This window comes from Lytechinus variegatus, chromosome 6 (genome assembly GCF_018143015.1).
Source record: "Lytechinus variegatus isolate NC3 chromosome 6, Lvar_3.0, whole genome shotgun sequence".
Classification (NCBI taxonomy): domain Eukaryota; kingdom Metazoa; phylum Echinodermata; class Echinoidea; order Temnopleuroida; family Toxopneustidae; genus Lytechinus; species Lytechinus variegatus.
Genome location: NC_054745.1, coordinates 14,069,091 through 14,094,297, shown reverse-complemented (window position 1 = coordinate 14,094,297; position 25,207 = coordinate 14,069,091). Strand labels below are relative to the sequence as shown.

General features: G+C 38.2%; 1 protein-coding gene across 1 annotated transcript; it reads right to left on the bottom strand.

The window, feature by feature from the left end:
• Window positions 1-5,252: 5,252 nt before the first annotated feature.
• Window positions 5,253-17,953, bottom strand: LOC121416873. The gene is made up of 5 exons (XM_041610396.1): window positions 17,650-17,953; window positions 15,456-17,035; window positions 8,451-8,974; window positions 7,687-7,735; window positions 5,253-5,771 (listed from the first exon to the last, which is right to left on the bottom strand). The coding sequence occupies exons 1-5, from the start codon at window positions 17,951-17,953 to the stop codon at window positions 5,253-5,255; spliced, it is 2,976 nt and encodes a 991-aa protein (XP_041466330.1).
• Between the last annotated feature and the right edge of the window lie 7,254 nt (window positions 17,954-25,207).

Below are 25,207 nucleotides of genomic sequence, written 5' to 3'. Positions count from 1 at the left end.
TTTTTGTTTCTCTTTCCATCGGAAATCAAAATTTATACTTTAGAATGCAAAAGTGTTTAAAACATCATTCCCTATGGAGTTAGCGCATCGCACATTGTAGGTTTCCTTGAGAGTTTGCAATAACGCATATCAAGACCATGATTCTCCAAATATCATTTAAAATCGAAACGGAAGTGTCTTGTCTTGAGCTTTAAGCTTGATATGTTGAACATGCGTTTCGGGCCGCATACATTCGTAATTCCGAAGCTTCGTAATTCCGAAGGTTCGGTTATTCCGAAGGTTCGTATTTCCGAAGGTTCGTAATTCCGAAGGTTCGTAATTCCGAAGGTTCGTCAATCCGAAAACGAAATAAGGTTCGTAATTCCGAAGGTTCGTTAATCCGAAAACGAGTTCGTAATTCCGAAGGTTCGTTAATCCGAAAACAAAATGAGGTTCGTAATTCCGAAGGTTCGTTAATCCGAAAACAAAATGAGGTTCGTAATTCGGAAGGTTCGTCAATCCGAAAACGAAATAAGGTTCGTTAATCCGAAAACGAAATAAGGTTCGTTAATCCGAAAACGAAATAAGGTTCGTTAATCCGAAAATTAAATAAGGTTCGTATTTCCGAAAATGAAAATTATTCATTTTGGTAACAAAAACGGTGTTGTCATTACAAGATTACACGATATTATGCAATGATAGTAATAACGATCGATGATACATGCGTGTGTTGTGGCCAAAAGCATGTATTTCATTAAGAATAGGCGCCCTGATCTAGCAAATATAGGCTAATTTCGATTTTATCTGAGCAATTGCTGCCTAAGCAAATGGTTTAAAGATGCAGGGGATCAAGTGTGTTGGTCGCGTGCGAGTAACCTCTAGATAATAGGATTTGTATTGGAGGGGATGTCATTTTTAATAACAGCTTCTGCTGGTAATAAAAATAAAATTAATACTAATAATGATCCTTGTGAGATGTTGAAAGCGCGAATCGCAAGCTCAAACTAGTAGACATTTCATGTAACAAGACGTGAACTTAAACATTCTGAGCATTTTTTTTGTAATCGTGAGAAAGATGTGTATCTTTCTAAAGAATTAACTCGATGGCAAGCTGTAAATTGTTTATATACTAACCTGGGGCCCGTTGCATAAAACTTTTTACCTGAGAGAAAACTCAGGTTGTTTTTACCGGAGTTTTTGGCCTGTGCTAAAGTCAATGGCGGAAATCAGACTAACCTTAGTTTTCAGTTTTTACCAGAGTTTTCTCAGGTAAAAAGTTTTATGCAACAGGCTTATAAGTAATCTTTTAAGGACTGCATTTAGTGACTCATGAATAGAATATATATCTCACGAACTAAATAATGAGAGTGCGAACCGCAAGCTTAAAATTCGTGATATTCCACCTGAAAACTGGACATTTTATACTTTTTTGTAACCAGGAATAGAATGAGTTCCTCAATAAACAATACTTGATGCGAGCGAGAAACGTGAGCCAAAATTTTCCGATTTTCCATCCTGAAAACTGGACATTCTAAGCATTCTTGTAAAAAAAAAAAATAATAGCTGGGAGAACAGTTTTCAGAACTGAAGTGGCTTCCCTGGGTAAATAATATCTATATCATTATTATCATTCAAGGCCTACATGGAATTTCCAAAAGTTTCAGCACGTTATTCGCTCGCAACATCTCACAAGGACGCACTTTTAACAGTAATTGACCAAAAAAGGCGAATTTTACATCTTCAGATTTGATTTTTTCCACCCAAACCGCTTGCTCGCTACGCTCGCAGAAATGAAACGTAAATATATAATTTATCAATGATAATCACATGGTGAAAATATACGTTTGCACCAAATTGCCCCTTTTGGGCCCTTTTTTGGCTTTACCCCCCCCCCCCCAGGAAAATACGTTCCGCCGCCACTGGGTGAAACACGCATCGTCTTCATGGCTAACTGCAAAAAGTTCTTAAAATGTCCCCTTTAGATCAGGTCAGAGCTTATATATTTAACATTTCTGTTTGCGCTTCTTGCTCGCAGTTATCATCTAAATTTAGTTACACAGGCATCTCGTTTTGAAGATCACAAACATATTGCCCATCATATAAAAAATATAGCTCGCGCTCGCATTATTTAAAAGGGTTTATCATGTTATTACGTATTTACTTTATTCTATTAGTATAAAGCTAATTATTGACTGTTAGGACTATCCTTTCAAAGAAACAAACAAAAATCAACTTTAAGCTGCCGATCGAGGAAAATGATTTTTTTTATGGCTGAAAAAAATTCCCCCCCCCCCCTATTTGACGAAAGTTGGATCCGCCGGGAGGGAGGCAGGGGGCACTTGCACTCCAAAAATGAAATAAAAAACAGGGAAATGAATATTTTCCAAAATGGGAAAGTTCCTTTTTCAAAAATAAATATGCCGTTTTTCGTGTTTTTTCGAAATAAAATTCTCTTTTAAAAGTATACAAGTTAAGCTAAGTTTTGAGGCTGGAATATTGCAAATTTTCAGCTTGCGCTTCGCACTCTCATTCGATTGGTGAAATATGCATCCTAAAGAGGTCACTAAATGCTTTCTTTAACAGGTTCCTTTTCTGGTCAGTATGTTTAAGCTCGCGTTTTGCGCTCGTATTAATTCTTTAGTTAGATGCACATCTTTTTAATGACAGCAGAAATTTTGCTCGGATTTTTAAAAACTTATTTTCATTTTTTATTGAAATACCCTAAAGTTTTAGCTTGTGATTCACGCTCGCAACACCTCGCAATAATGCCATTTTAAGAATAATTGACCCCAAAAAACGTTTTACAACTTCACCTTTGAATTTGTTTTACCAAGCCGCTCGCTCATTATACTCTCCCGAAAAATAAAGCCTAAATATACGTTTTGCCATAATAAGAAATCACTTCAAAAAAGTTTTTCTCTACTTAATCACTATCAAACACACAATGACTTCAAGCAGATGACAATCTTAAGGCGAAAATATCACCATTTTGACGTATGAGTTTCATTTTTTGGCTTTACCCCCCAAACGAAAATTCGTTCGGCCTCCCTTGCCTTCCCATCCTCATAACAATTGAACGGCAACAGTGTCCCCCCCCCCCCCCCCTTGCCTCTGCCTCTGCTTTCCCGGTTTTCATTTTTTGGATTAACGAACCTTATTTTTTTTCGGATTAACGAACCTTATTTTTTTCGGATTAAAGAGAAATGCCAGTAGTTGCAGTAAACACTGATTTCATCAGAAAGTCTGTAAAACCAGGCTTAATTGTCAGAATATCCTCGAGGATCTAGATCTGGTACAGTTACATAAACTGAACTTTGTGAAATCTTGAAATCTACGCTGAAAAACGTTCACACTGAAGATCACCAACACAGATAAGCACACGTGGGACAGTGTAATATTTTTGCTGGACTAAAGACCCGACGGAAGTGACCGAAGCCGCGCTTATTTGCTTATTTCTCAGCAATTACACAATTTCTCCCAGAATCCTTGGCACATATTTTTTATTCATACAAACAAACACTCGGTTGGTCATTATATTAGATTCTGTAAAAAGTCATTTTGAGATTGTTACCAAAACTGGAATTTATCTTTAACGAGCCTCATTTCGTTTTCGGATTGACGAACCTTCGGAAAACGAACCTTATTTCGTTTCCGGATTAACGAACCTTATTTCGTTTTCGGATTAACGAACCTTATTTTTTCGGATTAACGAACCTTATTTCGTTTTCGGATTAACGAACCTTCGGAACAACGAACCTTATTTCGTTTTCGGATTATCAAACCTTCGGAACAACGAACCTTATTTCGTTTTCGGATTATCGAACCTTCGGAATAACGAACCGTCGGAATAACGCCACAAATGTTCGGATTAACGAACCCTTTTTCGTTTTCGGATTAACGAACATCGAGGTATAGGCAATTTACGTGTTTCGGAATTACGAACCTTCGGAATAAAGAACCTTCGGAATTACGAAGTGTAACCGTTTCGGCGACCTCCTCACCCTAACAAATGTAATTGTTTGGCCTGTAGTTAACGTGAGATGATTATGACGAAGTAAATTATTTCAATAGAGTTTAAATGAATGAATTTTGAGATTAGTATTGGTCGGCTTGGTGAAAACATAATAAATGAAAATGCAATATGCTAGTGATTTTTTACATTATACCGCCATTTTAAAGCATGTGATATGCTGATAAATTATGGCTTTGTCGTTTGATTTCAAATTGGGCGTCTTCAGCGAGTACAGAACGCATGTGCACGGCTGATTTGTAGTCAATCTAGATTTTCAAGGATTACCCCTGTATTAAAAGATCTGCACTGGCTTCCAGTTCGCCAACGAATATCTTTCAAGATTTTGCTAATTGTATACAAGGCACTAAGTGGTCAAGCCCCCAGTTACATTTATGAGCTTTTACAAAGAAAAGTTCACAGACATTCTCACAACCTGCGTAGTTCTAATGATAATTTGCTCCTTCACATCCCCGCTCGTAATACAAAGATAACTTTGGGAGATCGCGCTTTTGCCTGTGCAGCCCCAAAGTTATGGAATGGTTTGCGGTATGTTGTGAGATCCTGCCCATCAATAGAAACGTTCAAACTTAAATTGAAAACCTATCTGTTCAAATAACTCCCATACATTTCTTTTACCCCCTTTTCTAATTCTGTTTTTCAAGCATTTCACCAGCTCTAAATTGCAGCGCAGTAGAATATATGCACATAGTTTCTGCGCTATATAAATTAGTATATTATTATTATTATTATTGATTTGCAAAATGATAGAGGTAGCGTTGTCAGAGCACTTTCTTAAGATTAACAAATTAATGATATAATGATGTCATTGTCACGTGCTTGGTATTGTTTTAGAAGAGTTTTTAACCTTAATAAGTTTGAATCATTTTGATTAACACAAGTACACATTAATATATTATGAAAATGATGCAAATACAATATTGAGAGAAAATTGGGGAAAATACACCAAATTATCGAGTATTCAGTATTTCTTATAAGTTAAAATTTGGAAAAAAACAAATCGTATTAATCTGTCATTTCAACTGTGGTTTTTGATGTTTACAAAAAATATATCATTGGTTTATTAGTTTAAGTAGCTGAAATGTTAGCTATGGTGCTAATTAGTTACAGGGGACTTCTTGTAATGCTAACGCTTTTAATTGATGTACCTTAATAATAATAAAAAAATACCAAGCACGTGACAATCACATTATTGTATCATTAATTTGTTAATCTTAAGAAAGTACTCTGACAAAGCAAAAACCTACTCTACACGCTCCATCGTCTTCACAGATCTGCAGCACTCAATGAGAAAAACAAGGTCACCCTCGTCTCTGCACTTCACCCGACGCAGATAGAACGTATTTAGGTTCTTGGTATGTTCCACGATCAATGCACCCAATCCTCTCATTGTCTCGCTTGATACATGACTCTTCTCTAATGGGAGTGATGAGCGCGGAGTGCTAAGGTCAATGTGTGTGAGCTTCTGTCCTCCAGTCCGACAAAGGCTGGCCGTAATAAAGGCTATGTCTCTCTCTGCATCATCGATAGTGATATCAATATACACTATGTCTACCAATCCTGTGAGCGTTGAGATCAGACCTTTATAGCACTGTGACGTCACTCCCTCAACTGATAGACTTCTGATAGATGGTAGCTCAGGAGGAGATGGAGGGAAGCAGAGACATGAGTTTAAGATGGTGAGATGGTTCAGTGAGGTGAAGGAACCCAGACAGGACCACATTCTCGTAGTCATCTCAGGAGACAGTTGACATTTGGTCATCTGAAGAAAAATGGTAACAAATTTGTGTATATTTTGAAAATATTGTTATGTAAAATGAATAATAAAATGTTTTTTTCCAGCGTAATTATCATTCACTATTTAAGGGGTGGATAAATGCTACAGGTATTAACAGGTATGTATCGCTAGTCAGTTAAGAAATATATGGCTTTATAGATTCACATCTCGGAACGTTTTATTTCGGTTAGAAACTGTAATGTCCTTATTTCGAGATATGTTCTGCCCGATGTTGCACTACTTTTTTTCCAAATACCTCTTTCTTTAACTTTTAGAAGAAAAACACACAACACGATTTTTCAAGTATTTATAGTGAAGTCCAGATTCCTCTGTTTTGTGTGATTGGCAATTTTGAATTTTGTTAGTAACGGATGGTTTATGTCTGTATTGTTATTTTAGCGGCTACGTAACGTTTGGCCCTGAGCCCTGGTTGAAACCAGCCTGACGAAATAATTTTGAACTACTGCAAATCTATTTAAGTTTTCATTTACAAAGGTAGCCCCTTTAGTTACGAGAATGCTTTGATATCCCCCCTTAAGAATAAATAAAACGACCAATAAGTAGATAAATAGAAATCCTTAATAAAGAAATATCGTACAAGGTGTATGTTGATTCCCTGGCACAGTTCACATCCGGGGGGGGGGGAGGGGGGCACTCGACCAAAAAAGTGGTAGGGATGTGTCGCGGGGAAAAAAAACCCGGGGGTCTTGGAGCGGGCTTATTGTAAAAAGGAGGGTCCTCGGAACCGGCTTCGGAACTACAATTTTGTGAAAACGGGATCCTTGGAACGGATCGCCAGCGTGTGAGTACATGCGGATGCATCCCTATGGAACGGGCATCCGTGGATTATGCAGCTAGCGCGGCCTCCGCCGGGTGCGCTCGCGCTTTGACGATGGTCGGACAGCGCTCTGCGGCCGCTTTTCACTAAAATTTCAGCAGATCAATGCGACCGGAACGGCGTAACGAAATATATGCGAAGCCTTGGAGCGGATTTCTTTCTTTTTTTTCTCTTTAAGAACAAAATGCTATGCCTTGGAGCGGCTTTCTTTGTTTTTTTTTTCTCAATAAGACAAAAATGCTATGCCTTGGAACTGAAATGTGGGTGTAAAAATGGGGTCCCCTCCGCGGCACATACCCACTTTGCATTATATACTGAGTGCCCCCCCCCCCGGGTTTCACTTATCTCGAAGAAGAGGGGGGGGGGGGGGGATAGAACACAGTGATTGATCCTGTTTACCACTGGGGTATTCAAACTGCACTAACAGGTTGAAATTTGGAAGTTCAACTTGACCAAAATTTATTGTAGAATAGATCCAAAATGAAAGATAAAATTATTGCCAGAGGTTGTACAAAATCCATCCAAGAATAAAAAATTATTAGAATTTGCATTATTTGATTTGTGACGTCAAATACGAACAACCTCCCTACATACCGCACTGTCATAAAGCAAGGAAATATACTTTTTCAGAACATTGAAAATGGGTCATATTATACCTTCATTCCTTCATTATATCACTAGAAAAATCATTTCGCACCCGTTCAAAAAAAAAAAAAAAAACAAAACATGGGGCACCTGCTCGTTTTATACGTCACATTTGCAAAATTTTAAAGCATAATATGTTTCTTTATCCTTTCTGGAATTTGGTCAAACCTTCACCAATATTTTCAATTATTTTTTTGCTATTTTTATAACATTTTTTCGTCATGGTAAACTGCTTCAGTTATACCTACGTATTAAGAAAATAGTAAGAACCTGCATGCGAACAGGGGACTAAAAATTGCGTTTGAAAGACCTTTCCTAATCGTGGGATCATATAATACGGATTGTTTTAAATGATCGTTAAATGGTGAGGCGAAGCTCATTAAACATATCATTAAACTTTAAAAAAGAAATGCTTACCTTAACGCCAAACGTTGTTTCGAAATTGAAAGACCAACCATCAAGAAATCTACATAATAGAGGAAAATGCAAATTTTTGACCTATCATTTTGATGGAGAAAAAAAAGCGTATCGTCGGAAACAAATGGCGATAGCCTTGTAATCTCTAAAGCTGTTTTAATTTTAGTAACAAAACAAATCTAATAGAAATCTCCCATGTTAATAGATTACACTTTTAATAGATCCCTAACATGTATATCAAGGGGCCTCCAATTCATAGACTTCGGTAAAATAATACAATTTTTCATGATAATGCATCATGATAAATAATTAGTTTTACCTTGTACATGTTGTAAGGGTTCACGTTTTTTTTCTTGCCATACGTTGTGTAAGCTAGTACTATTGAAAATTACGATTTTCAAAACCTGATCATTGAGTGACACTTTTTACAATAAGTGATGACATTAATTTAGTAGGCATAGTGAAAATGATCAATATTATATTCATTGTTTACTTTTTCTCTTCAATCTTTAAGACAATAGTTCAATAGGAAATTGTGGACGCAGATGGAAATTCAAATGGAAATGATTATTGATGTAGAGTGGGGAAAGGCAATTTTGAGAAGGCCACACAATTTTCTATAAAGTGTACATGTTGTATTGATAGAATTGTGGTGGATTTTATTTGCCTCATGTTTGTCGCTGATTCAATTTTATTCTAATCACAACGTACCTTAGAACGCAACCATGTACAATATGTTTTTATGTCTAAAAAAAGCAACTCACTCAAGTTTCAATTGAGCCAATGATGCAAAAAATGCAAACAAGTCGAGGACTTCAATTTTCGAATGTCTAGCGTTGTGTAATATAATCATGTTCATGTCCGTATCATTTTTGTCGAAGAGCAGCCTCAGTCCTCCCTCTGTCTCACTCCAGAAAGGACTCTTCTGTGACGGGAATGATGACGGAGAATTGCGAAGAATTATCCGTTTGAGCTTTTGTACTCCAATCCGACGAAGACTAGCCGAGATATAGGCAATGTCTCCCTCTGCATCATCGATAGTGGTATCGATATCTACTATGTCTGTCAAACAAGGGAGCGTCGAGATCAGACCTTTATAGCATTGTGACGTCACTCCCTTAACTGATAGGCTTGTGATGGATTGTAGCTCAGGAGGAGATTGAGGGAAATCTATAGATGAGTCTGAGATGATGAGAGAAGTTAGCATCGGAAATGATTTAAGACAGGCCCATAGTCCATCTGTCACTGCGGCTGTCATGAAAGACTGCTCGAATTGTACACTCACAACCTATTAAGAAGATGAAAGAAATATTTAACTAAGCAGCATAGGAAGGAAATGAATCGGTTATGCGATGGTAACTGAAACATTCAATGCGTATTTCTTAACCATTCAAAATTATTGAGTATCGTACCATTTATTAATTATTTTGAATAGGGCTGTGTCCTCCAATAAGCAGAAAAGTTAGTAAAAAGACCCACAATACCCGGCGGTAACCCGACACATGCTCCGGCGACGATTGCTCCGGTGACAAATGCTCCCCAAAATGCGACATTTGCTCCGCGACATTAGCTCCTCGACATTTGCTCCGCCGACAGTTGCTCCACCGACAATTGCTCCACATTTAGCGACAAATGCTCCGGCGACAAATGCTATGCGAACGACACATGCTCCGGCGACAATTGCTCCGCCAATATTTGCTCCGCATGTAGGGACAGTTGCTCCGCCGAAATTTGCTCCGCATGTAGGGACAGATGCTCCGCTGACTCCACCGAAAATGCCATCCACCGAAAAATTATTGTTTTTTTTTTGTAAAGCTAACAACGCTTCTTCTCCAAAGCTGTATGGTCATTATCATTATTCTATATATCTTTAACATTCCTAATTGAATTGCTTAACGGAAATAGTTTGGCTCAAATTAAATTCCCATCAGCGCTTTTATCTCGATTATTTCTCCCTTTTTTCCTTGAAAACCGCCTCCCCGTCCCTTTCTCCTCCTGTGTTATTTTTTTCTCTCTCTACATTCATCTTTTACAACCTCTCCCTCTTCTCCTATCTCTTTCTTCTCGCTCTAATGCTATTTTGGTCTTTTTTTTACTGTATATTCTTTTAACTTTTTCCTACCCCCTCTAATGGAATTGAAAACTGATAAAGTTTTACAATCTTGTTAGAAAGGCATTTCCTGTCACTTTCACTCCATTTTCTTTTATTATTTTTCCTTCAATTACGTGCATTGTGAAAATAACTCCTCTTAAAGGACATGTCCACCCAGTGGCGTACCGTGGGTCACGGCATTGAGGAGGGGGGGGGGCACCAGCAAAAATTTTGAGTCACTTAGTGAGCGTGCGAAGCGCACCCAGTTGCCAGGTATACTGACCTAATAGAGACATTTAGGACAGTGTCATTAAACGGATATGTATCTCACTTGTCAAATAATGCGAGCGCGAAGCGCGAGCCTAAAATTGTTGATATTCAGACCTAAAAAGGGACATTATAATAAATCTTTTGTAATCATGATACGTACCTGTCTCGCTAAATATTGCGAGCGCGAAGCGCGAGCTCAAATTTTTGTAAATATTGACCACTAAACAGGAAGATTTTAAGGACTATATTTTAATTATACTTACTTATATAGCGCTTTACACTTACTTTGTCAGAATTCTCTAAGCGCTCTATACACATCTCACCATAGTCATCCAATGCGATTGCTAATAAGCACTTGCTGATTTTGTTAGAATTATATCTAAATATGCACATAAAGCACTTGTAATCGTGATTAACATGCCCATCTCACTAATCAAATCTTGTGAGCGCGAAGCGCGAGCTGAAAATTTAGGAAATTTAAACATGAAGAGGGCATTTTAGGTCTTGTTTGTAGGCATTCACGAAGACCATACGTAGTTCACCAACCAAATGACGCATGCGCGAAGCTCGAGCTAAAAATTTAGGAAATTCAGACCTGAAGAGGAGCATTTTAAGGCTTGTTTGTAGGAATTCACGAAGACCATACGTAGTTCACTAACCAAATTATGCGAGCGCGAAGCGCGAGCTGAAAATGTTTGATATTCAGATCAGAAAAGGGAAATTTTAAGGACTGATTCTAGGAATTCTTGGAGAGCAGACATATTTCTCCAATCCACTACTGCGAACGTAATCACGGACAGGAAATATTTTATATTAAGACCTAAAAATAGAGCAATCACTTTAAGCAGTCATGAAAAAGAAGCATACTATTGTACATAAAACAATAATAATTCGAAGTGTGAGGAAATATATTTGGCAGTTTGGTCTATATTGACTTGAAAATTAGAGGTTTTAGTATAACAGGATTATATATCTCGGTCAGACAATGCAAGCACCACGAACAATGAAGAGATAGGCCCTGAGCAAATCATGTTTCATTAAGTTATGAAAAAATGTTTCTTATGAAATATAACATAACATAATTATGATATAATATAACATTATAATGAACAATGTCTTCTTTCCCACTACGTTTCTCTTCCTTTCTCCCTCTTTTTTCCTTTTCCCCGTTTTTTTGTCAGCCGATTGGGGGGGGGGGGGAGCACGTGCCCCCCCATGCCCCCCGTAGTTACGCCACTGTGTCCACCACAAGAAAAAGTTGATTTGAATAAAAAGTGAAAAATCAAACAAGCGTAGCACGGAAAATTTCATCCAAATCGGATGTTAAATAAAAAAGTTATATTTTTAAGTTTCGTTTAATTTCACAAATTAGTTATATGCACATCCTGGTCGGTATGCAAACGAGAGAACTGATGGCATCACTCACTCACTTTTTATTTTGTATTTTATTATAAGAAATATCTAATATTCAAATTTTCTCCTCATTTTCCTGTGAAAAAAAGTTTTATTTCTCCCTGAACATGTGGAATTATCATTGTTTAACATTTCTTTTAAGGGGTAGTCCTAATAGTCACTTCTTAGCTTTATTCTTATAAATCAACATAAATATATGCTATGATAATCCTTATTTGAATAATGCAATCGCGAGCGCGAACAATTTTTATTTCATTTTAAGTGTTTTGTCCTAAGATTTGAACATTCTGGACAATGTTATCATGAAAAGATGTGTATGCAACTGGATAAATCTACGAATGCGGAGCGCGAGCAGAAATTGTTAATACACGCTTTGAACTGATCAAAAAGGTACCTATTAAGGTTTGCCTGCAGTTAGCCTTGAAGTAGTTACATATTTTAACAATCAAATAATGCGAGCGCGAAGCGCGTGCTGATATTTTTTTGACATTTCTAAAAAATGGAAATTCTTAGCAATTTTTGTGATTTCAACAGGATAGGTATACAACTAAACAATTGATGCGAGCGCAAAGCGCGAGCGGAGAATTTCGATATTGAGACCTAAAACGAGATGCTCTATTCACGTTTTGTAAATTATGTAAAGGATGAGTAATTGGGGATCTTCCTAACACTAATAATGCGAGCGCAAAGCGCGAGCAATTTTTTTTTATATACGTTTGAACTGATCGAAAGGTACCTGTTAAGGACTGCTTTCAGTTAGCCATGAAGACTTTATATAGTTTAGCAATCAAATAATGCGAGAGCGAAGCGCGAACTGAAAATTTTACATTTCTACATAAAGAATGAAAAAAATCAATCAATTACTTTAATCGTGAACAGGATAGCTATATAATTTAACGATTGATGCGAGCGCGAAGCTTGAGCGACAAAATTCGAAATTTAGTCCTAAGAACGGGACACGCTATTCATGTTTTGTAAATCATGAATAGGATTAGTAATAGGGAACGGAGCACGAGCAGAAAATTGTTAATTTTGTAATCTGAAACTGGATAATAATTTAAATAGAGAACAAGTTGCGTATCTGATGAAACATGCTCGCGTGTGTTTTTTATATTTAGACCTAGAAACTAGGCATTCTAAATATATCTTTTATCATGAAAATCAATAAAAAAGGGTGTATTTCAGCTCTATATTTCAAGCAATTTGTAGGAAAATTGTGAGGTGAGTATGGATCGTACTTAAAAAACAGCTAACTTCATTATTATTACTTTAGGTTTTGACAAGAGACCGGGACATGATTAGGACAAGTCATCACATGATCTTCCTATTCCTCTTGCTAAGTGCGAGATGAAACAAAAGGGACAATTTAATCATAAAATTATTTATCTTATTTATTAAGCTAATATGCCTAAGTAGGGCACGAAATCATGGCCTGAAAACTGGACATTTCAAGAACTTTGGTAATTATGAATAAGATGCATGAGTAAATACATTTTTAACAATTAATGCAAGCGCAAATCGCGAGCCGAAACTGTCACGAAATGTGGATTTTAAGAAGTTTGTTGTGTAATCAATATTGAGACATACATTACTTGCCAATCAAAATGCGAGCGTGCAGCACTAGCTGATACGTTTTGACAATCAGATCTGCAAGGGATATTTTGAAAACTTTATGGAATACACGAAAATAATAAAGGTTACTGATAAGTTAACATTTGCAAGCGTGCAGCACGAGCAGAAAATCTTCAGATCGTAAAAGTAACATTTTTAAAAATCACTTTAAAACAACCAATTTGTAAATTAAACAAAATAATGAAACTTTTGCATATTGACTTCCAAACTAGATATTAAAGCTCCATATTGAACAAGATATGTATATCATCTAACAGGCAATGGGAGCACGTGAAATATGAAAGATTCTTTTTATTTTCCAAGTCTTTCACTTGTCTTCCTCTTTTTTCTCTCTTTTCCCTGTTTCCCCCCTTTTTTGCTCAGCCAATAGGGGGGACCCGGGCCCCTGCCCCCCGGATCCGGTTATGATATAAAGTGGCACAACAACTTGAATGATAAAACAAAACAATACAAAAAGTATGTAATAATATAATAATAATATAGGATATTTATATTGCGCACATTTCCACCTTGTTACACTCTAAAAAATGAAGTGCTAATTCAGCTCTTAAAGAGCGTGTATAGTGACTGCACTTCGGAGTGCTGATTTTCCTCGTTCAAATTTGAACTACACAAAACAGCACTCCGAAGTGCAGTCACTATACACGCTCTTTAAGAGCTGAATTAGCACTTCATTTTTTAGAGTGTAGGTGCTCAAGGCACTCCTATATTACCCGGCTTAGCTAGGCGTTCATAGCGCACACAGCTTCTTAAGGAATTACTTCCTACTGGTAACGCAAAAAATGAGGATGTAACAAACATTTTCGTCAGAGCAAGTGTCTTGTCTTCCTTTAGGCCTGGTAACTGTCGGTAGAGCAATCGTGAGCAGGGTGATTGTTATTCGAGAAGCATTTGTCGCAGGTATTGTATTTAGGTGTTATATTTATTTTCTTAAAGGTCAAGTCCACCTCAGAAACATGTTGATTTGAATCAATAGAGAGAAATCAGACAAGCACAATGCTAAAAATTTCATCAAATTCGGATGTAAAATAAGAAAGTTATGACATTTCAAAGTTTCGCTTATTTTCAACAAAATAGTTATATGAACGAGCCAGTTACATCCAAATGAGAGAGTCGATGATGTCACTCACTCACTATTTCTTTTGTTTTTTATTGTTTGAATTATACAATATTTCAATTTTTACGAATTTGACAATTAGGACCTCGTTGCCTGAAGCACATAATGTTAAAATAATGGAATTCCATGTGATCAGGGAGGAATGAAACTTCATTTCACATGACAATGACGAGAAAATAAAAATATTTCATATAATTAAATACAAAAGAAGTAGTGAGTGAGTGATGTCATCAGTTCCTCATTTGCATACCGACCGAGATGTGCATATAACTGTTTTGTGAAATGAAGTGAAACTTTAAAATGCCATAACTTTCTTATTTTACATCCGATTTTGATGAAGTTTTCAGTGTTTTGCTTGTTGGATTTTTCTCTTTTTATTCAAATAAACTTTTTGTTGGCGTGGACTTGTCCTTTAAGCAACATGCCGATAAACTGTCAATGGGGCAATTGTGGACGGACCAATTACTGGCGGAGCATTTGTCCCTACATGCGGTGGAGCAAATATTGGCGGACCAATTGTCGCCGGAGCATGTGTCGCTAAATATGGAGAAATTTTCGCTGGAGCAACTGTCGGCGGAGTAACTGTTGGCGGAGCAATTGTCACCGGACCAACTGTCGGCGGAGCAAATTTCGGCAGAGCAATAGTCGGCGGAGAAAATGTCGGCGGAGCAAATGTCGAGAAGCAAATGTCGCGGAGCAAATGTCGCATTTTGGAGAGAATTTGTCACCGGAGCAATCGTCGCCGGAGCATATGTCATGGATTATACCCGGCTGTTATTTTTAAGACTCGGATTTGTTTACTGTTTGAGCATAGTGTTTGGTTCATCCATTTATGTATTCGTCTTTATCTGTTATGTTATTGCTTATTCGTTTGGTGTAATCTTAAATGATTACATGTGGAGGCGCGATAGCTCAGTCGGTAAGGCGGGGGATTCGTATTCCGGTGACCCGGGTTCGATTCCCACTTGGCATGCTTGGTGCGCTAGTGCCCTTTGGTAAGGCATTAATCCTCAGTACCATGTCCTTCGGAGGGGACCTTAAGCCGTCGGTCCTCTGGTTGCTTGGTTGCTTGCTTACAAGCATTCATGCTTTCTTAGCAATCAGGTAAAAAAAAATCACCAAAAAAATCACCAATACTTTGCTATTTGGTATAACAAAAGCAGGCTTATATTGTATGATATGCGAAGTATCACATTATGGACTATGTGGACTTATTTCTCTGGCAATCTTCTGACGTTAGATTACCTTCTCTTTCAGCTCACGTGGAAGATTCTGCATCCCAACAATAGTATACACTGTTGGTGACTTTAAGATCATACGTTGTGACGTCACACACCTTCGTATCAATGATGACACATTCCCATCGTTGACTCCAGACTCTGATGAACAATCAAGGAGAATACGATAACGCTCACTCTCAGATAAATAACTGTTTGTAAGGACGCTCTCCATTATCCTAATGCAGACATTGCTATTGGTACCAGAAGCAAATCGAATAAAACTTTCATATTCACCAATGTTTTCCTTTATACCTCGCAGTACTTGGTCTAACTTACTGACCTTAAACCGCAAAAGAAAGCGGTTTGTTTCATGAGCAAGATACTTTCCTGCTGCATGTTCTTGCGCAAGTTTGTGATAAAACTCAATAGCAGTTTTTGTAGTGGAAAATGCTTCGTCAAGTTGTGGAAGGCGTCTGGTTGAAACAACAGTCTTTGAGATTATTCCTAGGGCGCATGCCATATCAAGAATAGAGGGAACTCTCTGAAAATCACAAGACGAGAAAACTAACTTCTTAGCATCATTTAGCAGACCAGTGAGAGCAACTTCACCCAGTTTCAATATTATATTCTTTAGTTCTTCGGGAGTGTTTATCAAACCAGGTGTCCGGGCATTTGCGTGGAGCATTAAAAATACGTTAACTTGGTCGAGTAATGATGTTTGAGTTGTAGTCTCACTGTTAAGTAGATCCTCAGAACACAAGTGACAGACCATGAGGCAAAATAGCGGAGTTTTTACTAGTTCCTCAATTAGGGGTTGTTTATCTAGGTAATCTTTCAGACCATCCGCTTCCATAGGTTTCTGAACAGAAGTAAAGAACCTGTCGATGTAATCGCGTGCGTTCTCTCGCGAGAATCCTTCGATCTCCATCTTTGTGTACACCTTTGGTAGATCCCCTTGACTGAAAATGGTTTCTAGGTGAGGTCGTGTTGTTACAATAACTCGACATTGTGGAAACATTTCCCTGCGGAGAATTTTCATGATATTGCTTGAGGAAGAGATACCAGCATACTCATCGAGCCCATCTAATATAATGTGACAGATTCCCTGATGCTGCCTGATGAACTCCTCCAGGCCCTCTGGCGTCAGATCTTTAACATCACTCAGGAGTTGTGATATGATGGCTTGTCCGATTGATGTATCGCGACATGTATTTCGAAACTTTACAACAAACAGAAGTGGCAAGTCATCTAACCCGGATCCCTTTTCTCTGTGAACCCAGTCGTACGCCATCTTAGCAACAGCTGTCGTCTTTCCTCGTCCAGCTGGTGCCGAAATAAGGATTCGAGATTTAAACTTTTCGTTTACTTTTGTTGACAATATTTTTCCAACAGAGCCTTGCAGTATTTCCTTCTCCTTAATATCTTTTCCTTTAGCGTCCTTCTTTACCACGGTTACAACGGTGTGCATTTCTTTAAACTCTGCATAATCGTCTTTGTCCCATGGTCTCATTTGAATTTTGCATAGCTGGTTTGAATATTTGTCCTCCAAAATTGTGCGACATTTTCGAACAGTCAGAGATTCCGAAATCTTCTTACTGTAGATATCTGGAATGACATATCACAAACATTGAGTAGAATGAGTTCAACTACGTGATACCCGCCCTTTGAAATAAGACATACATAGACGATTCGAAATAAGGAGACATATCAATGATTCGATGCATGAGAACTTGCGGGGGTTGTTTCTTCTATTCAATAGGATAATACAAAGTTATCAAATATGACCAAAGAAAATCTGAAGAGTACATCAAAAAATAAAAAAAATAAACATTTCGTATTGAAACTTGTTGCACAAATATTTACACTTAGTAATACTAATAGATTTAAAAAGTCACTTCGATAATTGTAAGTAATATACAATGCATATACAAAATCATATTTTGTGAAAGTTTGTCGAAATCATGTTCTTAAGTAATAAGAATATTTGTGTTTTTTTATTTTGCTCTAAGGTCGTCTCTATCATATGACAATGATAAGTGTATATTAATGTAAATTTTGAAAGACCACATTTGATAATTTGATGCTCCTTGCAGATAAGGATTTAAGGGATATATTTAGCGTGCATGGTAAATCATTCTTCATAAATGCAGCAAAACAAAGATAATTATTTCATTCTAATTCGTTTAGAATATATCATATGACCTGAGTTATGTACTCACCTTGGGCTGCTAATGTGTCATTAAGATAAGTTTCAGCAAGCATGACAAGATTAGCATTAGTGAGAGCTTGCTTCAGCCTATGATGCTGATTGGATGGCATAATGGTCTGTCTCCAGTCAAACAGCATGTCACGTGTTCCCTTACACGTGACACCTCCTTCTAGACTGCTAGTTCCTATGTATCTATTGATGGCTGCATTTTCGAATCCGAGCGTTCGTGCCAATGCCTCCATCTGATCACCTGTCTCGATGTGTTCAGATAGCTTACAGAGAAGCTCATCGGGAATACCTCCATGAGTAGCCATCTCTCTGGCAGGATAAAAGAATAAATAATCGAACTAAAAATTATGTGTCATTCACACACTACGATAATATGATATAGTCCTGCAGCCAAGGGGGGTAAGGTTGCATTGGAATGTCATAGCTTTTTTTAACTGATTTTGACTGGTGAGATCTATTTGAAGAATGTACATGCTGGAGCTCTGTCAGCATTGAGCAATTTGAGATATACTCGAAAATCCAAAATGGCTGCCGGCAGCCATCTTGGATTTTCTGTTTACTCACTTTAGCATACCAACAAGTTTAAAAACTTGGGATAGGGTACCTATAATTTTCAAAACATGGAATATGCTGGTTTTAGGGTATGGAGAGTAAAAATATGAGGTTTATTTGGGAATATAACCATGCTTCGATGTCGAAATATACAAATAGCGGCCATTTTCCAAGATGGCCGCCGTTTAACATGCGTTTTATTGTTTATTTCCTGTATAGAGTACCTAAAATTTTCAAAACATGGAATAAACTGGTTTTAGGGGAAGGAGAGTCCGAATCTGAGGTTTATGTGGGGATATGACCATGCTTTGATGTCGAAACATACAAATAGCGGCCATTTTCCCAGATGGCTGCCATAGAACATGCATATTGTTCACTTGCTTTAGCATACGTACAATTTTCAAGCCTTGGAATATGAAGATTTCGGAGGATGGAAAATCCAAACCTGAGGGTATTTAAGGAATGTGATCATGTTTTGCACTGAAAATATAAATAGCAGCCATTTTCCAAGGTTGCCGCCTTGAAATATGCACTGTTTCGTTTAATCATGTACCCAGAATTTTCAAAACATTGAATATAATGGTTTTAGGGGGCAGAGAGTGAAAATCTGTGGTTATTTTAAGGATACGACCATGCTTTGATGTCAAAATATACAAATAGATGAAGAAGGTGGCCACCATAGAACAAGTACTACAGTACCGTAATTATATTCAAGCAGATACCTTATATCAGTTATTTTCCTTTTTCTATTTGGACAAGGTGGAAGGATTTGGGATAATGAGCAATATTGATACTTCAATTGAATGAGGCAATAACTGAAATACAGTGCCGGACGCGGGAAACATCACAGTGCCCCCTATGGCGAACGCGGTAGCCCGTAGCGGACATTTGCGGGGAGCGGAAGAGGGAAGACGCCAGCGTCTGCTCCCCTAGGACATGAGTGCCCTAGGGGAGCGCCCGCGACTATCCTAGGGTGTTTCCCTAGGATGTTCGGCCGTGCATTATTGGTCGAAAGAAGAGGTCTGATTCGACACATTTGTTCAAGACTGCATGTGATTTTTATCTCAAATCAAGCATAAGTTTTCGATCATTTATCGTGGATAAAATCTGTTATGAAAATTACAAAGTTTTGGGTTTATAACTGGGATTTAATGCTTTTTCACCGAATGGCTTATTGTGTTCGATTACACACTGGCACCAGCGTAAAGGGTCCTTTTCTATGAATATTCTTCCCGTGGTGTCCGTTATTTCATTTACTGACATGGTTAGTGGTGATCGTAAATGAGTTTCTGACAAAGGAGCAGGTATTTGTCGATGTTGGCCCTACATTCCGGAGGTCGTCCTAGAACTATTTACTCTATTCTTTCCCTGCGTGGTCATCCTTTTTTTATAAATATACTCTGACATGCTTTTCAGGCGCGGATCTACGAGATGCATATGAAAGGGAGAAGAAAGCAAAAATGAAAGAAAAAGGCGAAAAGGAAGGGACGGATTGAAGACGGGAAAGAAAGAGATAAGATAAATAGAAAAAAGTGATAGGAGGGGGGAGGGGAGAAAGAGAAAATAGAGGGGGGGGGGCGAAGAGGAGAAAGAAGCAGAGGAGATAAAGAAAAGAAATAAGGAAAAGGTAAAATTAAGAAGAAAACAGTGGGGATGAAAAAAGGGAAGGTGAGACAGAAAGAAAAGAGGGAAAAGAGAAAAGGAAAAATAGATTGAAAATCGAAGGGGAGAAGAAAAGACAGAAGAAGAAGGACGGAATGAGAAAGAGAGAAGTATAAGGAGGGGTAATTAAATGAAAATGAAGAAGGGAGACATAATAAAATGGAGTAAAAAAGCGAAGGAGGGAAGATAAGGAAGGGTGCAGGAAAAGATAGATAGATAGATAGATAGATAAATGGTTTTATTAAAAAACAATTCATGGTAGCCCAAAGGCTAAATTTACATTGTTTTACATTGTAAAGAATTTGTTACATGTAAGATTAAATATATACAAAGACCATTTTGAACAACATGAAAATTTCAAAGTAAACTATCAATATACAAAAATCATAAAAATACAAACATAAGCCTCCAAACTAATTAAATTAGAATAATAAAAGATAACTCATAAATACAGTGCGTCCCAGAAAAAACGAAACCGAGATTTAGCGATCATTTATCATTACTTAATCATAAATAAAATAGACAAATGACCTACCAATTTAAAGCTTAGAATCTCCTCTTTCATCTGATGTTACTTAGATTATTTCTCATTCACGCATGAGTGAGCAAAAACAATTTGAAAAAAGGATACCAAAAACTCATTTGGCGGGGGGTATCTGGGTTTAAAAAAGAAAACCACATTTCTGAAAAGTTCAATATCTCCTCTTTAATTTGATACCTAAATTACAGAAAATGGTCGGGAAATAAAAAAGTTCTGGTCATTTGAAATAAGGCTTGAATTTCAATAATTTCATAAAATGAAGAGGTTCTCCAGGCTGGCTTTCAAACTCTCTCGACACTCTGTTTTGTTGACGATCAGCCATGCATTAAATCTTTTGTTCACCATACGACATGTACGAAAGCTTCTGTGGGAAACCGGTGAAAACACGTTTATCTCATGAAATTATGGAAATACAAGCCTTATTTCAAATGATCAGAACTTTTTTATTTCTTGACCATTTTTTGTAATTTAGGCACCAAATTAAAGAGCAGATATTGAACTTTTCAGAAATGTGGTTTTCTTTTTGAAACCCAGATACCCCCCGCCAAATGAGTTTTTGGTATCCTTTCTTCAAATTGTTTTTGCTCACTCATGCGTGAATGAGAAATAATTTAAGTAATATCAGGTGAAAGAGGAGATTCACAGCTTTAAATTGATAGGTCATTTGTCTATTCTATTTATGATTAAGTTATGAAAAATGATCGCTAAATCTCGGTTTCGTTTATTCTGGGACGCACTGTATATAATGCAAATTAAAATCAGAATTAAAATTGAGGACATGTCTGGAAATGGGTAACACCAGAGCAACGGACGCGACTCCGAGACATACCCCTACACCTCCGAAGCGCTACAGTCCAGAAATGCTCGGTCCAAAACAGCCACTTCCGAGCTGGACAGGCGCAGAAAAACCACCAGTCGCACACACGACGAGAAAGGCGCCGAGAGAAATGTATCGCCCGGGCAGGGTGACCAGATGTCCCGTATTTCCCGGGATCGTCCCGTATTTTGCTCCTGTGTCCCGGCGTCCCGACAAACCCTTCCCGGGACGCCTATTTGTCCCGTATTTCAGAATATTGAACAAAATGTAGTTAATACATTTAAAATTGACGAATTTTCATCAAGTAACCAACACATAACGGATAACAAAGCAGAGGCAACAATAAAATTGATAATTAAACCTTTGCAAGTTCTTCGGTGATTTTCTTGCTAATTAACCCAATACATTGCAAACTGGCCTCCCGCCTGTGTGCGGCAGGTACTGGCTATAGGCAATTAGGATCGGAGCAGATTCTCAATGGTGCAAACAATGACATGATAAACAGTTTTTCCACCAAAATAATCACAAAATCGGCGGAAAATTGTATTATATTATGGATTCTCAGGTTACTGATTTGGAGATGTGATCGAAGAAAGAAGTTTTATGAGTTTTCATAACTAGATCTAGTTGTTACAGCTTTCGTTTTGAGTCTTGTTGTGTATCATGCCGCGATGTTTCATCTAATTTTTAAGTTGACAATGTCTCACTTTGAAATTGTATTCATTTCTGAAACATTTTATTTTTTATTTGAAAGATATATTTAAAAAGCACCAAATATCATGATTTTTGTGAGATGATTGGATTTTTTTGTTTGCTTGAAGTTTAAACTTTTCTTTCTTTTCTATCCTTCTATATATCCTTCCTGCTTGCCCTGTTTGGTTCCATCTATCTTTATTTCCTATCTTTCTTTCATGATCCTTCCTCTCTCTCTCTCTCTGTTCATTTTTCTTTCTTTCCTTATTTCTCTTACCTGCCTTCTTTTTCAAAGTTTTATTTCCTTCATTCTTTTTTCCTTAAACTTTTTTTTTGCTTCCTTCTCCCCTTCTCCGTTTTCTTTTCGTCCGTTCTCTCCTTCCATTTTTTTCTTTTTTTTCATTCTCTCCTCCCTTCATTCTTTCCTCTCTCTTTTTCCTCCTTTCTTTCTTTCTTTCTTTCTTTCTTCCTTTCTTTCTTTCTTTCTTTCTTTCTTTCTTCATTCTTTAGTTTATTTTTCGTTTATTCTTTTCCGTTATTCCTTTTATTCTTTTCCCTTATTCTTTTTTTCCCTTCTTCCTTCCTTCTTCCCTTCCTGTTTTTCTTTTTTCTTTGTTTCTTACTTTCAAAGAATGAAGAAAACATGACTTTCCTTCATTTTTTCTTTCCTCTTCCTTTTTTCTCATTTATTTTGTCTTTGAATTTACACATTTATTCATCTTCCCTTTCTTTCTTTCTACATCAATTCAAAGAATGACGTTGACTCTTTTATTCTATTTCTTTTATTCTTTTTTCCCTTCATTTTCCCCTTCATTTTTTTCTTTCTTCTCAATTCATCTCCTTTCGTTTTTTTTCTTTCTCTCCTTCATTCTTTCGTTCACCCTCCATTCCAATTCTTTATATTTTTTTCACAAGGCTAACATCACTGTGTATATAGCCTTCTTTGTTGATCTTTTTTGTCGTTTGTCCCGTATTTCATTTTGTGAAATCTGGTCACCCTGCCCCGGGAGCAATGGGCATGGCACAAGCTTGTCACACCCATCACTCCCATGGAAACACACTCCTCCCAGTCACCCAACCCGATCGGATATGCGACCAAGTCTAATGCGCCCGTCCAATCAAGCAACAGCCGTCCGGAACCAAACACCCCAAACTGCAGCACTCCGAAACCATAGGGGCCAGTCCCGATGTCGCGTCCGCCGCTCCGGTACCGCCCACACGACACCTATCCCAGCAAAATCATGGCATAATGTCAATTGACATACATGTATGAATGAGATGTGAACTATACATACACACTGGTATTCCCTGACAGTGTAAGCTGTTATTGCACAATATAAATCAAACTGCTGCCCTAAAGAATTTGCATGGGCAGTGTACATTTCACACTCCATTCCAAAGTGAGGGAATTCTTGGTCATATGAACAAAGGAATCACTTAAAATTGGACAGATTAAGAGTTTTTGGAATGGTATTCATTCAGGATATTGTTACGGTCACATACCTGACCTGTGTTTGACCTGATATGTCATATAGTTAGGCAGATGTAACATTTTGACCACTTGATAATAAATAGGGTCTCTATTTCCACTGACCAGAGGAAACGGTCCGATACATAAAGTTGTCTGGGAAAATGACAGGCCCAAGGTACATGAATGCCTTACATTGCATGTGATGACAAACACATGTTTCCAGGGTGGTCCAGTTTCTGACCATCACCAGGGTATATAATGGGGTAACATTGATTGGGAGAGGGAGTTTTTCGACAGTTTGACCTGATTAAAATGAACCCAATGAACCTGTACATACGCCTACAGTCTACATTTTATGAGTTTGTAGCAGACTTAACACTGGTGGCAGCGGTAAAACTCTTTCATGATGCCGGGTTCTAAATCGAGGAGGCGACAGAAGTTGGAGGATGAGGTCGAGTTCGACTCTCTTTGTGAGGAGGAGTCGAAGCAGGCAGGTGGACGGGTATCGTTGGGAAGCGTCCCCCTCCCTCGACAGACGACTTTCTCAGGTGACAGCTCATGGGAGACTTTTATCCGCCTGTTCATGAACTTTGCAGTCGCCTGCTCCTGGTCAGAGGAGGAGAGAGGCTTCGTCTTCTATCATCAGTGACAGGGGAGGCAGCGGACTATCTCTTCCGGACGCAGCCAGAAGATGTTTTTAGTTCGTTTCATCTCCTTAAAGAGGCCCTGGCAACGCGGTTTGCAGAAAGTACTAAGCCAAATTCTTTCTTGTCAATGCTGGAGACAAGGAAGCTCCTTCCTGGTGAATCCCTGTCTGTCTACGTGGCTGACTTGAGGCGGTTTGTTCTTCGCGGCTACCCGACTGCCAACGAAGCTACAAGGGAACAAATTGCTTTGCGGCAATTCATCCGTGGTTTGCAGGACCAGCAGTTGGCTCTGACTATTGGAATGAGGGAGCCGGCAAACCTCAGTGAGGCGCAGGACCTGGTAGAGAGGTATCGCTCTGTCACTGACGAACATCGGCCTGATCACCATGATCACAAAGTCCGCATGGTGGCCCCTTCTCCTAATACCGCTATTGAGAATAAATTGGCAGAACTTGAAGCGAAAATGGATGCAAGTATTGAAGAGAAGATCAATGGGCTCGCAGAGAAGATTGCGGAGAGACTGAGCCTATATGGTTTTAGCGGCCGTGGTCGGGGACGAGGAAAACGTGCCTACCAAGACACCCGTACCTGTTTTAACTGTGGTGAAAGCGGACATCTTAGGCGCTACTGCCCCCACCCCCAGGGAGCCTCTCCGAATGTGTCCTATGGAAATCAGGGAAACTAAATGAGACCGGCTCATCCGGCCAGATACCGGTCTCTCATCCAGCTAAAGAAGTCATTGACATCAAAGTGACACATAGCAAGACGAATGGGTTATCAGCACATATACAAGCAGCAGTGAACGGCGTTCAGGCAAGCTTATTGATTGACACTGGAGCTGCGGTAACTATAGTTTCTGAATCAATATTTGATAAGATGTGTGGTGAAAATAAACCTGTTCTTCGCAAACCGACAAATGACATTGTTCTCAAAACGGCAGATGACAGCTTACTAGATGTTAGGGGAATATCAACCGTTCATATTGAAATCGCGAACTCAATTTTGACATGGGATGTTTTTGTGGCGCCAATCCACGATGATGTGCTAATCGGATTTGATTTCTTGTATCACTTTGACTGTGTATTTGAAGCGAGGAGGGGGATCAAGATTAGTAATATTTGGATCGATTGCGCAATAACAGGTAATACAACGATAGGACATGTTACTCTCCAATCT